Source organism: Trichomycterus rosablanca, chromosome 3 (genome assembly GCF_030014385.1).
Source record: "Trichomycterus rosablanca isolate fTriRos1 chromosome 3, fTriRos1.hap1, whole genome shotgun sequence".
Classification (NCBI taxonomy): Eukaryota; Metazoa; Chordata; class Actinopteri; order Siluriformes; family Trichomycteridae; genus Trichomycterus; species Trichomycterus rosablanca.
The window spans coordinates 48,884,513-48,898,642 of NC_085990.1; the positions used below are offsets into that span (position 1 = coordinate 48,884,513).

Below are 14,130 nucleotides of genomic sequence, written 5' to 3' on the forward strand. Positions count from 1 at the left end.
ATGTGCTTAAAAGGGTGGAAAAAAAGGGGAAAAAATGGGTTCGAGTTGGCACCTTCACTTGGGGACAGATATCTTACGTAGGGGTTGCAGCATCATGTTGTAGGGTGCTTTGCTGCAGGAGGGACTGGTGCACTTCATAAAATAGATGTCATTATGAGGAAGGAAAATCATGTGGCGATATTGAATTAACATCTCATTACATTAGCCAATAAGTTATAACTTGGGATTAAATGGGTCTTCCAAATAAACAATAACCCCTAGCATTCTTCCAAATTTGTGGCAAACTGCCTTAAGAAAAACAAAGTGAAGGTAATGGAGTGGACATCAAAGCTCTTACCTTCACCCTTGTAAATCACCCTTGTAAAAAAGTACCCCCATGGTTACTCAGTCAACCAGTTTACTAAATGTAACTCACTGGTGACTTGTGCTAAATTTAGTCAGCCTTGTAAAATACTGTATATCTTACTTATCTTAAACTTTATCATTAAAGTTGAGCAATCGTGCAACTCTTTTACATAAACACTGTCCACAACCTAAAGAAATTACAGAAGTTTATAAAAGGTAAAATCCCTTATTCACAAAAGATCCCAGAAAAGCTTAGTGAATTAGTTAAAGGCTGCAGACACTGACACACTAACACATTTATGATTTTTATTGATGTACCCAGTTTTATCTTGTCATTGTTTTTTTCTAAGTGAATGATATCAGAGAAAAGTACAAAGCACAGATAAGCAATGCTGTTAGAAACACTGATGAAAGGGATAGAAGAGAGTAAAGGAGAAAGAAAAACAAATAGAATATGGATAATTTTAATATAGAACTTTAATATAGAACGTTTAAGAGTATTCCTCCATGACCTCTCTGATCCAGTAGAGGAATTCACACACCTTGGTGTAAACACCAGGGTATCCTGGCAGGCCACAGCCCTTACCCCATGACACCAGTCCATGCACCTCTCCGAAGCACACCAGCGGACTGCCTGCATCACGCTGACAAAAAGAAATATCCAACTAATGTTACATTTTATTCTATCATCTCTTACTGCAAACAAAAATGTTTTTGATATTTTGCTCCAAACACACACCAGTTATTGCATTCTCATCACTTTTCTATTCATTAACCTCTTACTCGACAAGAAAAATAGTGTTAGAAATGCACAAAATAGAAGAATAACTAAAAAACATCAGATTTTGGTATTTAGGTATGATCAGGTATTCTATGAATGGAAAATCCTAGGTTTATATCCAAAAGTGTACTTATATCTGTTTCCACGTCTAATAGTGACACAGCCAGGTCTGTTTGCTGTCAATCTAAGAGGAGCACATCTTGGTATTTTAGATAATCTATGGCTTTCTTGCAGCGCTGCTTGCCTTTTTGTATCGCACAGTTTCAAAGACATTTATTTGAGTGAACTCTGACACCTTGACCACCACCAATCCAGCAACTTTGTCCCCACTGGAATTAGTTGCTCGGGTTACATAATTTAATCTCGAAGGTCTTTGTTTTTTTGCTCAACATCACCATCCTTGCACTTAATTTCATTAGCAAATTTGTATTAATCATTTACTTCCAGCGTTGTTTGTTCTTAATTCAGTCCTCTGTCCTCTAAACAATAAGCTTTGCTTTGCGTCTCTGTTTAGTGGATGTGCTGTAAACGCTGACCAACACTCGGTGCTTAGACTATACACACCGATCAGTAACATTAAAACCACCTCCTTGTTTCTACACTCACTGTCCATTTTATCAGCTCCACTTACCATATAGAAGCACTTTGTAGTTCTACAATTACTGACTGTAGTCCATCTGTTTTTCTGCATGCTTTGTTAGCCCCCTTTCATGCTGTTCTTCAATGGTCAGGACCCCCACTGGACCAACACAGAGCAGGTATTATTTGGGTGGTGGATCATTCTCAGCACTGCAGTGACACTGACATGGTGATGGTGTGTTAGTGTGTGTTGTGCTGGTATGAGTGGATCAGACACAGCAGCGCTGCTGGAGTTTTTAAACACCTCACTGTCATAGCTGGACTGAGAATAGTCCACCAACCAAAAACATCCAGCCAACAGCGCCCTGTGGGCAGCGTCCTGTGACCACTGATGAAGGTCTAGAAGATGACCAACTCAAACAGCAGCAATAGATGAGCGATTGTCTCTGACTTTACATCTACAAGGTGGACCAACTAGGTAGGAGTGTCTAATAGAGTGGACACGGTATTTAAAAACTCCAGTAGCGCTGCTGTTTCTGATCCACTCATACCAGCACAACACACACTAACACACCACCACCATGTCAGTGTCACTGCAGTGCTGAGAATGATCCACCACCTAAATAATACCTGCTCTGTAGTGGTGGTATTGCTCTGTGGGGGTCCCGACCATTGAAGAACAGGGTGAAAGCAGGCTAAAAAGGTATGTAGAGAAACAGATGGACTACAGTCAGTAATTGTAGAACTAGAACTAAATGCCTCTATATGGTAAGTGGAGCTGATAAAATGGACAGTGAGTGTAGAAACAAGGAGGTGGTTTTAATGTTATGGCTGATCGGTGTATTTACCAACACGCGCTTACTGGACTAGTAATTGAAAAGTGACTGCTGGGCCCTTGAGCGAGGCCCTTAACCGTAAATTGCTTAGATAATATACTGTCACAGTACTGTAAGTTGCTTTGGATAAAAGTGTCAGATAAATGCTTAAGGGGCAGTTGTAGCCTAGCGATTAAGGTACTGGACTAGTAATCAAAAGGTCACTGCCAGGTTGCCACTGTTGGGCCTTTAAGCAAGGCCCTTAACCCTTAATTATTTAGACAGTATACTGTCATGGTACTGTAAGTCGCCTTGGAAAAGCGTCTGCTAAATGCTCAAAATGTGAAATGTAACTCGTCTTTTAGGAATTTGGCATGTTGTGCTGTATCTACAGTAGGTTTCCTGTACGTTTTTGTTCAACCCCCCCCCAAAAAAACTTGCAGAGGTTGATTAACTAATATAATTAGTAATTGCCCTTAGCAATACTGTGTGATGCCTTTTGGATGAACTGGAACCCTGTCTAGGGTATATTCCTGCCCAGTGATTCCTGGTGGCAAAAAAGCATTACACAGACGTTCAGCTCTGTGCTTGAAGGAACTGAAATTACTTACAGAGCAGGCGTCCACGCCTCCCTCCTGATATCCAGCACACATCATCCTTCGAGTCAGCAGACCAGGATACGACTTTTCACACTCCTCATCACTCACAACTGGAACATCAGCACACTGCTGTCGAAACGGCATGAACACTGTTCAAAAATAAGGGAAATCAGATCATACCAGATAATATGTGGAGACCTCTTCCAAAAACACATGCAAAATCATAATATTAGTATAATATTTATAATATGCAGCCAATATCTTTTCTTTTCCTTTATGTTATCTAAATGTCATGAGCATGATTTTGTTCAAGCTTCTCTTAACAGAGTGTACAATTGTGCTGATAAGATGATGATCCTACATGTATCAGCATAGAGAGATCCCCATCCAGAGACAGTACAGGCCATTCCTCCATAAGGACATCCAGACGGCAGAGATATTGGTCTCACTGCATCAGTCACCTTTACTGGGTGGTAGAGCTTAATCAGCATAATATCGTAGTCCAGAGTCTGGTAGTCATAGCTAAGAAATGAGAGGACATATGATTATTTTTAAATATGTTGTTTACTATAAAAGTATTGCTTTATTTTAAAATATATTTTCACTAATCATATAGTAAAAAATTTAATCGATGTATGAATTTGGAAAAGTACTTGCTTGGGGTGCCAGATAATGGTATCTGTCTTTATAAGCTGCTCAGTTCCCTCAAACACACGTACATCATGCTCTCCCAAAATAAGCTGCATGCTGTAGGGACTTAAAGAGAGAGGAGAGGAGAAAAAATAGATATAGATATATAATAAATATAGCAAAATTTGTGTTTAAACTGTATGTTTATTCGAAATTCTGTTTATTTTAGTTCTTATTTGGTTATAACCGGAGTTTTCCTGGTTAGTATTACAGTATGTGTAAAAACAAATTATGCATTTTACCTAAATTTTTTCTCCCAATCTAGTCGTATCCAATTATCTGATTGCATTTCGCTTCCTCTACTGCTAAAAACCTCCACTCCTGACAGGCAGGTTCATATGGAGATTCATATTAAGCACAGATCTTCATTATCCCCCCCTCTCTGTGCAGACACGATCAATCAGCCAGCAGAGGTTGTAATTGCAGCAGTCATTAAGCATTCCCACCCTAGGATGAGCCAACCGTTATCTGTATAGGCGACTATTCTGCCAGTAGCAGAGCTCAGCTGAGCTTCATGAGATGTCAGCTCTAGTATATGTTGCCTTTACATAATACATTAGCATGTTTTACTCCTAAAGTAAATTTTGCTAATAAGATAAGTAAGTTCCCTAAACATCAGTATTGAATCATTGTTTCTGTGTGGCTGTTCCTGTGAGAGGTCACCTCAGCGGATCATTGGACTGAATGTTTGGCATGTTTTTTTATGCTGGATGCCCATCCAGATCCAACTCTCCTATTTACCCGGGCTTAGGACTGGCACTAAGGGTGCACTGATGTGGCCCCCTACCCCCACAGACTAGGCTCATGTAATTCCATGCACCTGTAATTTTTGTGAGCCCAGTCCCCTGAACTCAGGTACTGCTATTAACAGCAGTGTGGCTTTTACCATTAGACCACACAAGCTCGCCCATATGAAAATCAATAACAAGACCATTAACAATATATATATTTGTAAATATATATAAAAATAGTTAATATTTAGCCGTTACATCATATTTTGAAGCTTAAAAAGCTTTTATGTACTACAGACTTTAGACTTTTTACATTTTATATAGAAAAGGGACCAATATTAGCACTAGATACTTGATATAATGTATTAGTTATTTATTTTGTGTGTGCTTTTATTATTGTGACCACCAGATGTAGTCAGTAAAAATAAAGTAAAAAACTGTATTTATGCTGATTTATCTGTTAAAAATTGCTAGTTTTTATGTGTGCAGTACTTACTTGTACCAGCACTGAGCAGTAGAAAGCACCCACTGTTCACTGATGAGCACTCCTCCACAGAAATGGTAACCATAGTTCAACGACACTGACCAAGGCTGTGAATGAGCCGCACACTCAGTCCCTCCAACGATCTTTCCATTAGCACTGGGGGCTGCCACTGCAACGACACACCACACACAGACATGTATGAACAGCAATCAAATTCTGCTCATACATTTAGTCATCTGGCTGAGTACCACATGTAACATAGTGGAGAGGTGTGCTGATGAGTAATCTAATAAAAATACATTTTAAAGCGCAATCTTTTCACTTCTTGTTAATATTTTGTAAGCATCAAACAAACATAATTGAATTTGCTCTCTGATCGAAATTGATGTAATTAATTACTCTTAATCTTTTGATTGTTGTCACTTGCCTACTTAAATAATTACTAAAATAATAATTATAATTATAAATAATAATTATTAAATAATTACTAAAATAATTGCTTCAAACAATAAAACTAAAACACTCATATACTCTTAAAACTGAAACTAACCTAGGATTTATATTAAAAAATAATGAAAATTTTAAAACGTAAATTATCCCTGGTTTTAGAAGATGCAGTGGTTAAATTAATGTGTATTTAAAAAATGTTTACATAAAATAATAATTTTAAGCTTTTTAACATTTCAAAGTAATATTAGTTAATTTAGTAAGATATTGGTAGCAGTAGCATATACTGCACACCATAAAGTATGCATGTAACATACATCATACAATAGTATATAGCATACAGTTTTGCATGTATTCTGTTATTGGCTTCTGTATCAGGTTTTACTTGGACAATTTTTCCCACAAGGCATCACAGCAGCAATTAAGCAATGACTGAAAATACTAGAGCTGGGCAGTTTCTGAATCACCGGGGTTAATGATTCGAATCTTCGTACTGAATCAGGAATCCCAAATCTGAGGTCTCAATTAACCCGAATCCTATGAGTCCTCTGACTGGTTGCTGTTAAGTACACAAGGCGAGTGAGCAGACTCACTGGAAACACCGCGGACTCAGATGATTTGGCTGAACCGACTTCACTCCAGTCTGTGAATCTAAGTAATAAGTTAAATATTCCAATAAACAAGCGGTTAAACACACTGGTGTTCGTTATGTGGCTGATTTTATGCACATGCTATTATTATTATTATTATTATTATTATTATTATCAGTAGTAGCGGTATGGATTTGGAATGCAGCATATTTTCTTGTAAGCAAAACAACAATAAAATATACTTATATTATTAATAAAATGCAAATGCTTACAGGCTACTTTAGTACAGTACCACTTAAGGAGTATCATAGCCCCTATGGTAATTTATCGACTGTTTGTTTTGGTGCCACTGTGGCTGCCTGACTAAGTCAAGTTATCATGACAATTTGTTGTTGACCATCCCCCTTGAACCCTTGATCCATTAATATATCCATCTGATTGGTAGGAGAGTCCACCACCTCTCCTTCCTCATTGTCCCTATCCCCCATGATCAAGATTCCACTTAGAAAAAAGTGTCAACTTGTCACTGACAAGAGAGGTGTGAGGTGCCAAGAGAATTAAGAGAGAAGGATTTATTTACAAAAGATGAGTGCATGGACGACAAGTGATATTTGGATGCATTTTCATGCAGTAAATCAATCACAATCAAGATATCAGTAAAAGTGACTCAAGTGAACCAGATCACATTACTGAGTGACTCAGATTAACCCAAGTCCATAAAATGAACCGAATTTACCACCACTAGAAAATACCCACATGGCTCATACACCTTACTTTTTAACCCATCTTATTGCCATATAGTCACTGCTGAAAGCATGATTGTGAAATGAAATTGTCAAATGATAGTCAAATGCAATAATGCAGTAACATGTTCAATGTTCTTACCAGCAGCTCCCACTAGTACCAGCAGAATGAGAACTCTCATAGTGAGTGCTTCAGCAACCACCCAAAGTGTGTACTGCTTCACTCCATATATACCATCACCATCCCAGTAATCTGTGAGCTACACACACCTGACATGAAGCAACAGAAAAGTTTAATGGTTAACTCATTTAAAGGTTTGGCCAGGGTTAGATAAAACTAAACATTTGATCATTTAAGATATTTATTATTTCTTATTGCCAGATGATATTTTTCAAAATTAATTAAAATTCTCAGTCCTTAAAGAGACACATTAATACCTTCCCTAACATTTTGCAAATGTAATTCATTTCAGGGAAGCCCATTATTTATTGTGTATTTCACAGACAAATTTCAAATTCATCCTGCTGCCCTCGATTTGATGCCAAATACAGTGTGAAAACAAGCACATGTTGTACTGACCTTGTGGGAAAGCAAGGTTACAAAACATCAGGGCTGAGATTTGAGCATCTGTGGTATGTTTTCTGTAGAACTTAGGACATTAAAAACAAATGAAATTTTAAGAAGTATTATAAACATGTGGTTGGTGTCATGTGTCTCTGAGGTTATAGTGCTAAAAAGTAATGACGAGTAGAACATTAAATGTTAGACTTGAGAGCTGTCAAAGTATATATGGTTGAATCAGTTTGGTGTATTTATTTATTAGGATTTTAACATCATGTTTTACACATCTTGGTTACACTCATGACAGAACAGGTAGTTACTTTTTACACAAGTCATCAGTTCACAAGTTCAATGTCAAACACAGTCATGGTCAATTTTATATCTCCAGTTCACCTCACTTGCATGTCTTTGGACTGTGGGAGGAAACCGGAGCACCTGGAAGAAACTCCACACGGAAAGGACCCAGACCTCCCCACCTAGGGATCAAACCCAGGACCTTTGTGCTGCAAGGTACGGTGGACCTATTGAGCCACCGTACCACTCCTTTTTGCTTTAAAAACTTAGTTTTTGGTTTAAGTTTGCCTATTCTGGGTCTTGGCAGATGTTTTAAAGCTGCGTATTCTTTAAAAGCGCTACACAAAATGAACTAGGGGGGCAAAGTGGCACATGACGTTGTGTTCGTTCCAGGCAACTAAAGCTCCCGAGTTTGTTCTTGTCTTACTTACTGTAAGAGTTAGATGTGTGTTTTTGTGTTTGATTAAGTTTTAGAAAGTATGTTATCAGGTTTATTGTCTACTATAAGATCCCCTTGTGAAGGAGTGAGTATGTGATGCCCTGTGACGGACTAGCCCAGAGGTATTTCCAACTTTTGGCTTTCTTGGGGTTTGGCTCCAGACCCACTGCAACACTGATCAAAATAAAGTTGTCACTGATATTTTATAATTATGTTATGGGGTGGCACGGTGGCTAAGTGGGTAGCACAGCAAGAAGGTCCTGGGTTCGATCCCCAAGGTGGGGCGGTCTAGGTCCTTTCCGTGTGGAGTTTGCATGTTCTCCCTGTGTCTGCATGGGTTTCCTCCGGGAGCTCCGGTTTCCTACCACAGTCCAAAGACGTGCAAGTGAAGTGAATTGGAGACACTAAATTGTCCATGATTGTGTTATAACTTTGAGAAGTGATGAATCCTGTGTAATGAGTAACTACCGTTCCTGTGATGAATGTAACCAAAGGGTAAAACATGACCTTAAAATCCCAATAAACAAATAAACAAACAAAATTATTTTATGATTTGATTCAGCACTGGTTGTAAATAAGGGTTAAGTCCAGCTCAGTACCTGCTGATGTTTGAGTGTTGGCATGAATAGTCAGTGTGAAAATTCACTATGTGTTTGTGCAGTGTGTACAGGGGGTGGGGTGTGAATGGGGGGTAGAAAGAGAAAATGCGTGCTGGTCTGACCATGCCTGCAGTGAGATAAACACGGTACTATAAATGCACCTCACCTGAAGCGACTGCGTTTGCTTTATGGTGAACACGACAGTGAGCATGATGATCTTATTGTTAGCTCTTCTGGCTTCTGCAGGTAGGAAATCTAAATATACAAATGTAAAGTGGCAGGGGTAGATATCAGAACAATGTACTGTAGAACAATGTAGATGAAATGTGCTAGGTGTTTGTTTCACATAATTACCATTTTTATAGATAGGTAATTTAGTCCTACATTATTAATATAAGTTGTTCGGATAAGGCTATACATAGCTTCATCCAAATGTTAATGACAGAGGTGGCTGCTGCTCCACATTTTTGTACTTCAGTTGTTCAATTGTTGTTCTGGATGGCTCAAAGTGACATTTCTAACTTTTCTGACATCTGTACAGAATTTCCTGGACTTTACCATTGTTTTACTTATGACTTAAAACTCACCCCATTTAACCAATCAACCATTATCACCATAACGGGGAATTAGGAGACCATACCATAAAGCTAAATAAAATAAATATCATGAGTTGATTAATAAACATTTAAGTTTTTTATGCAACATTTGCATGACTTAGGTTTTAGTTAAGTGAAGAAATGTATATTTTATTCCAGTGAAAGAACACAATATACAGATTTTAACTAAACAAAACCTGCAATAACTTTAAATGTGCAACTTTAATAAACTCTCTAAAAAAATACTTACTCACTTTCTTAACCGCTTTTCTAATTAGGGTCGCGGGGGGTGCTGGAGCCTATCCCAGCTTTTCAATGGGCGAAGACACACAGTAACACCCTGGACGGGGCGCCAGTCCATCGGAGGGCAGACACACATACACACACCTATTCACCTATAGGGCAATTTAGTGTCTCCAATTAACCTGACTGCATGTTTTTGGACTGTGGGAGGAAACCGGAGCCCCCGGAGGAAACCCACACAGACACGGGGAGAACATGCAAACTCCACACAGAAAGAACCCAGACCACCCCGCCTGGGGATCAAACCCAGGACCTTCTTGCTGTGAGGCGCCCTTTAAAAAATACTCCACGCTGAATTAGTAGGTGGATCTTGAGAAGTCTTTTTTTTTTTTTTAATGCATTTTCTCTCCTTTTTTCTCCCTTTTTAGCACGTCCAATTGCCCGATTGCGTCATGCTTCCTCTCCATCAATGCCGATCCCTGCTCCGATTGAGGAGAACAAAGCTAACCCGCGCCCCCTCCGACACGTGGGCTGCATGCCGTATGCATCTTATCACCTACACTTTGCATTTTGCAGTACAGCTCAGCACTGTGTATGGAGAGACACACCCTGAGAGCACTCTATTCTCATCTCTGTGCAGGCGCCATCAATCAGCCAGCAGTCATGCACCAGTCATGAGAGAGAGACCCCATCCGGCTTAGTCCCGCCCATATCTGTACAACAGGCTAATCATTGTTCATGTGGCCGCTCAGCCTTAGCCGGCAGGCAGAGCTGAGATTCGATACGATGTATTCGAGCAGCCCCCCTTTCTCTCAGACATAGCCGATCATGTCAAATGCCCAGCCAGCCAACAGCACCACTGTGATTCGAACCAGAATCTCAGTCTTGGGCTGGCATAATAGACAAGATGTTTAATGTACAAGTGTATGTGTTTCAGCTGCAGCACCACTGAATGATAAGATTGTGGGTGGTTATGAGTGCGCTCCTCACTCTCGAGCATTCCAGGCCTCTTTGAATATCGGATATCATTATTGTGGTGGCTCCCTCATCAATGACCAGTGGGTTATTTCTGCTGCTCACTGCTGGATAAAGTAAGTATAAAAAGCTTAACAAACCGTTCTCCCACTTTCCCAATTATTATTATTATTAATAATTACTATTCTACTAGAATTTAAGTCAATTAGACTAAACAGTCGTCTGAAAGCCTAGTGAGCTGCCTTGCTGCCCACTGCCTAGCTGGGTAGCTGCCTAAGTAGAGAGGATTTTAACTGGCATTGTACTTTAGAAGGCAGATTATTGAGACAGTCTAGTTAGACAGCGATTATGCCATCAGTGGTCCCTGTCTTCTCCATTCAAACCAATGGGCTGAAGCTACACAACCCACTAACATGCAAGCTAACGTCTCCCTCCATTTCCCCGAAAACTTACATTACAGTTACAGTATACAATCTGAGCAACTGAGGGTGAAGGGCCCAACAGCAGCAACCTGCCAGTGGTGGGGCTTGAACCAGCGACCTTTTGATTACTAGTCCAGTACCCTAACCACTAGGCAGTTAGGCTGTTTTCCTTAACAGCTAGGCTACAGCTTTTTGCGGATGAGGATGCATTCAATGCTTCCTCATTATTCAGTCAGAATATCGAGCAGAATAGGGCATCTCAGTAGGCAGCATTTTGAGTAGTCTATGAATTTAGACAGACTTCTTCTCTGGCTATATAGAGAGCTCGCTAGATTTTTAGGCATATCAAAGTATTCTTTATGCACTTTGTCTTTTTTTTTTTAAATAACTCTAAATAAAATCTAAATATTTCTCTCGCTTCAGCCCCTATAGTCAGATTGTTATGCTGGGTGAGCACCACATCTGGGAGTATGAGGGCACAGAGCAGTACATGGCCGTGGATGCCATCTACTGGCACGAGAGCTATGACTACCAGACACTAGACTACGACATCATGCTCATGAAGCTTGCTCACCCCGTCACCGTAAATGAGTTTGTGAAGCCTATCGCTCTGCCCACAGCGTGCCCCGCCCCCGGGGACATGTGCATGGTGTCCGGATGGGGTAACATTTACACAGACTCAGGTCAGTGCAACTGCCTTCTTATAAGCACTCAATTTATACTGGGTGATTGTAGTAACACTGGTTTAACGATTTTCAAAGACATGTTAAGTCTTTGTGCACATCAACACAAGAGTCAGTAAGTGTTTTATTGTACGGCACCCCGGAGCAGAGAGCGTTAAGGGCCTTGCTCAAGGGCTCAACAGTGGCTGCATGGCAGAGCTGGGATTCGAACTCTCAGCCTTTCAGTTGATAGCCCAAAGCTTTACCCACTAGGCTACCACTGTCCCTAGAGTTAATATAAAACATTTTTACATAAAAATAATCAAATAAACCAAAGCCAGATAACTGAATAAGCCTATGGCCAAATAATATAAAATTACAAGTCTTTTCTAGAGTCTTTATCTATATTTTTCTAGTTTCTTCATCAAGTTCTGAAAATAGGATAACATTATCATAGATGGTTTATAGATATACAATAATTATATAGAATATAAATAAGGAATAACTAAATCAAGTCACTAGTGCTAAACTATCAATTTATAATCTATAAGGATAATCTAAGGCCGATGGAAGGCCCTAATTTGTCATATATACAAATACACATGTGCGGTATAATAAATTCTTTATTTGCACATCCCAGCTTTTTTGGAAGATGAAATCACCTTTAGAGCAGAGAGTGTTAAGGGCCTTGCTCAAGGGCCCAACAGTGGCTGAACAGCAGAGACAGGATTCTAACCCACAACTGTCTAGCTCACAACGCACATCTCTACCCACTAGGCTACCACTGCCCTGAAATGGAAACAGAAGTGTTGTTGTAGGACAACACCTTGCATTTAATTCATTTGCACATTTTAATCTGTACATAAAATCCAGCAAATATACATAAATACATAAAAAGTCAGATCATAAACCTGTGGCTTAAAAAGTGGCTGAAGTTTGGAAGCAGCCTAAATTTTGTTTAGAACCACGCATTTGGGGCAACTCTGAGTTTTTCAAACATTCTTAACTTACAAAGTATTCTGAATACAGTCTTTAAAAAATGTACCTTGGTTTTTAGATTTAAAACATGATTTTTGCATTAAAGTGTTTCAGCTGGTTAGTTTATCTTGATGTCCATGTTTGCATAAATTGATTAAATAAATATAATTTGATTTTACAGTACTAATATTTTTTCTTGTCATCCCACATGCACTCTGGCACTATTTTCTCTTTCTATTTTAGTGTTTAATCCATTTAACCTGCAGTGTGTAGCGGTGCCCATTCTCTCTGAGGAAGCATGTGAGAACTCTTACCCAGGCCAGATCACAAAGAACATGCTGTGTGCTGGATATCTGGAGGGAGGCAAAGATTCCTGTCAGGTATGCCGCATATTCTCAAATGTACTTTATTAATTATATATATTTATAACTCGAAATCCGTTTTATTACAATTATTATAATTGTTATTATCATTATGACCCCTGGTGATGGACTGTGTTTTTCCAGAACATCCTGTTTTTGCTTTGCAGCCTTAGGCTTTTTCTTCATCCATCCTCATCCTCTTTTATCTCTAACTCTTCCAAGCATCACTGTCTTTTCCAGTAAATTGGTTCTTGCAGTGAATTCTTCTTCTTAACACAGACCATATCAATCTTTTTGCTGTATGTGTAATGCTATGTACCTACAATACAATCAAAACTGGTTGTTTTAACATGTATATGGGCAGTGATAGCTCAGTGGTTAAGGTACTGGACTAGTAAACGGAAGGTTACCGGTTCAAACCCCGCCACCACCAAGTTGTCACTGTTGGGTCCCTGAGCAAGGCCCTTAACTCTCAATTGCTCATCGTGTTCAGCTCATTGTGTAAGTCGCTTTGGATAAAAGCGTCTGCTAAATGCTGAAAATGTAAATGTAAATGTAAATAATCTGTAACATTGGCTGCAGACTTTACATGACAAATCATTACATGAAAGCTTCGCTCTCTGTCTCTCTTTCAGGGTGACTCTGGAGGTCCTCTGGAGTGTAACGGTGTGCTGCAGGGTATTGTGTCCTGGGGATATGGTTGTGCTCAGCCTAATTACCCTGGTGTTTACACCAAAGTGTGTGCTCTGCTGCCATGGATCCATGAGATTCTTAACAGTTACTAGGCCTCCAAATAAAATATGAGTACCTTGCATTAAAATGAACAGTGTACCTTTTATGAAGCTTGGAAAAAGATTATGCTTTACTTGTAATTTTACCCCATTCATTTCATAGTAAAAATATAATAAAAACACACACAAAGAAGTATAAACTTGTAGCACTTGTTTCTCATAAAATGGAAGACAATACATTTATATTGTTTATGTACATTTACATGGGGTTTCATTAACCGCTATGTCCTGGTCAAGGTCAGGGCTGGTTTCACTGGGAAACACTGGGCACAATGCAGGAATACCCTGGACAGGATGCCAATCAATACACGGGTTTCAACCATCCCCCCATACATAGCCAATCATATCTAGATGCCCGGGCGGTTCATCTGCCATGAACAATGGTATAAACTGCCTGAATCCT

General features: G+C 39.3%; 2 protein-coding genes across 2 annotated transcripts; one reads left to right on the forward strand and one right to left on the reverse strand.

Moving 5' to 3' along the window:
- Window positions 1–667: 667 nt before the first annotated feature.
- On the reverse strand, window positions 668–7,074 carry LOC134309938 (trypsin-like). The gene is made up of 6 exons (XM_062991403.1): window positions 6,947–7,074; window positions 5,037–5,193; window positions 3,777–3,875; window positions 3,481–3,641; window positions 3,132–3,268; window positions 668–989 (listed from the first exon to the last, which is right to left on the reverse strand). Exons 1-6 carry the CDS (start codon window positions 6,984–6,986, stop codon window positions 837–839), a joined length of 747 nt encoding a protein of 248 aa, XP_062847473.1. The 5' UTR covers window positions 6,987–7,074; the 3' UTR covers window positions 668–836.
- Window positions 7,075–8,890: 1,816 nt separating this feature from the next.
- LOC134309939 (trypsin-1-like) lies at window positions 8,891–13,846 on the forward strand. Its single transcript, XM_062991404.1, has 5 exons — window positions 8,891–8,944; window positions 10,475–10,628; window positions 11,358–11,617; window positions 12,818–12,954; window positions 13,572–13,846. The coding sequence occupies exons 1-5, from the start codon at window positions 8,908–8,910 to the stop codon at window positions 13,719–13,721; spliced, it is 738 nt and encodes a 245-aa protein (XP_062847474.1). The 5' UTR covers window positions 8,891–8,907; the 3' UTR covers window positions 13,722–13,846.
- The last annotated feature ends 284 nt before the right edge of the window (window positions 13,847–14,130 follow it).

Coding starts and splice junctions, on each gene's coding strand:
- LOC134309939 (XM_062991404.1), top strand. CDS start 8,908: ATGATGATCTTATTGTTAGCTCTTCTGGCTTCTGCAG. Junction 8,945..10,474: donor AGCTCTTCTGGCTTCTGCAG/GTAGGAAATCTA, acceptor TATGTGTTTCAG/CTGCAGCACCACTGAATGAT. Junction 11,618..12,817: donor TAACATTTACACAGACTCAG/GTCAGTGCAACT, acceptor TTTCTATTTTAG/TGTTTAATCCATTTAACCTG.
- LOC134309938 (XM_062991403.1), bottom strand. CDS start 6,986: ATGAGAGTTCTCATTCTGCTGGTACTAGTGGGAGCTGCTG. Junction 3,876..5,036: donor ACTGCTCAGTGCTGGTACAA/GTAAGTACTGCA, acceptor TCTCTCTTTAAG/TCCCTACAGCATGCAGCTTA. Junction 3,642..3,776: donor ACCATTATCTGGCACCCCAA/GCAAGTACTTTT, acceptor CTCATTTCTTAG/CTATGACTACCAGACTCTGG.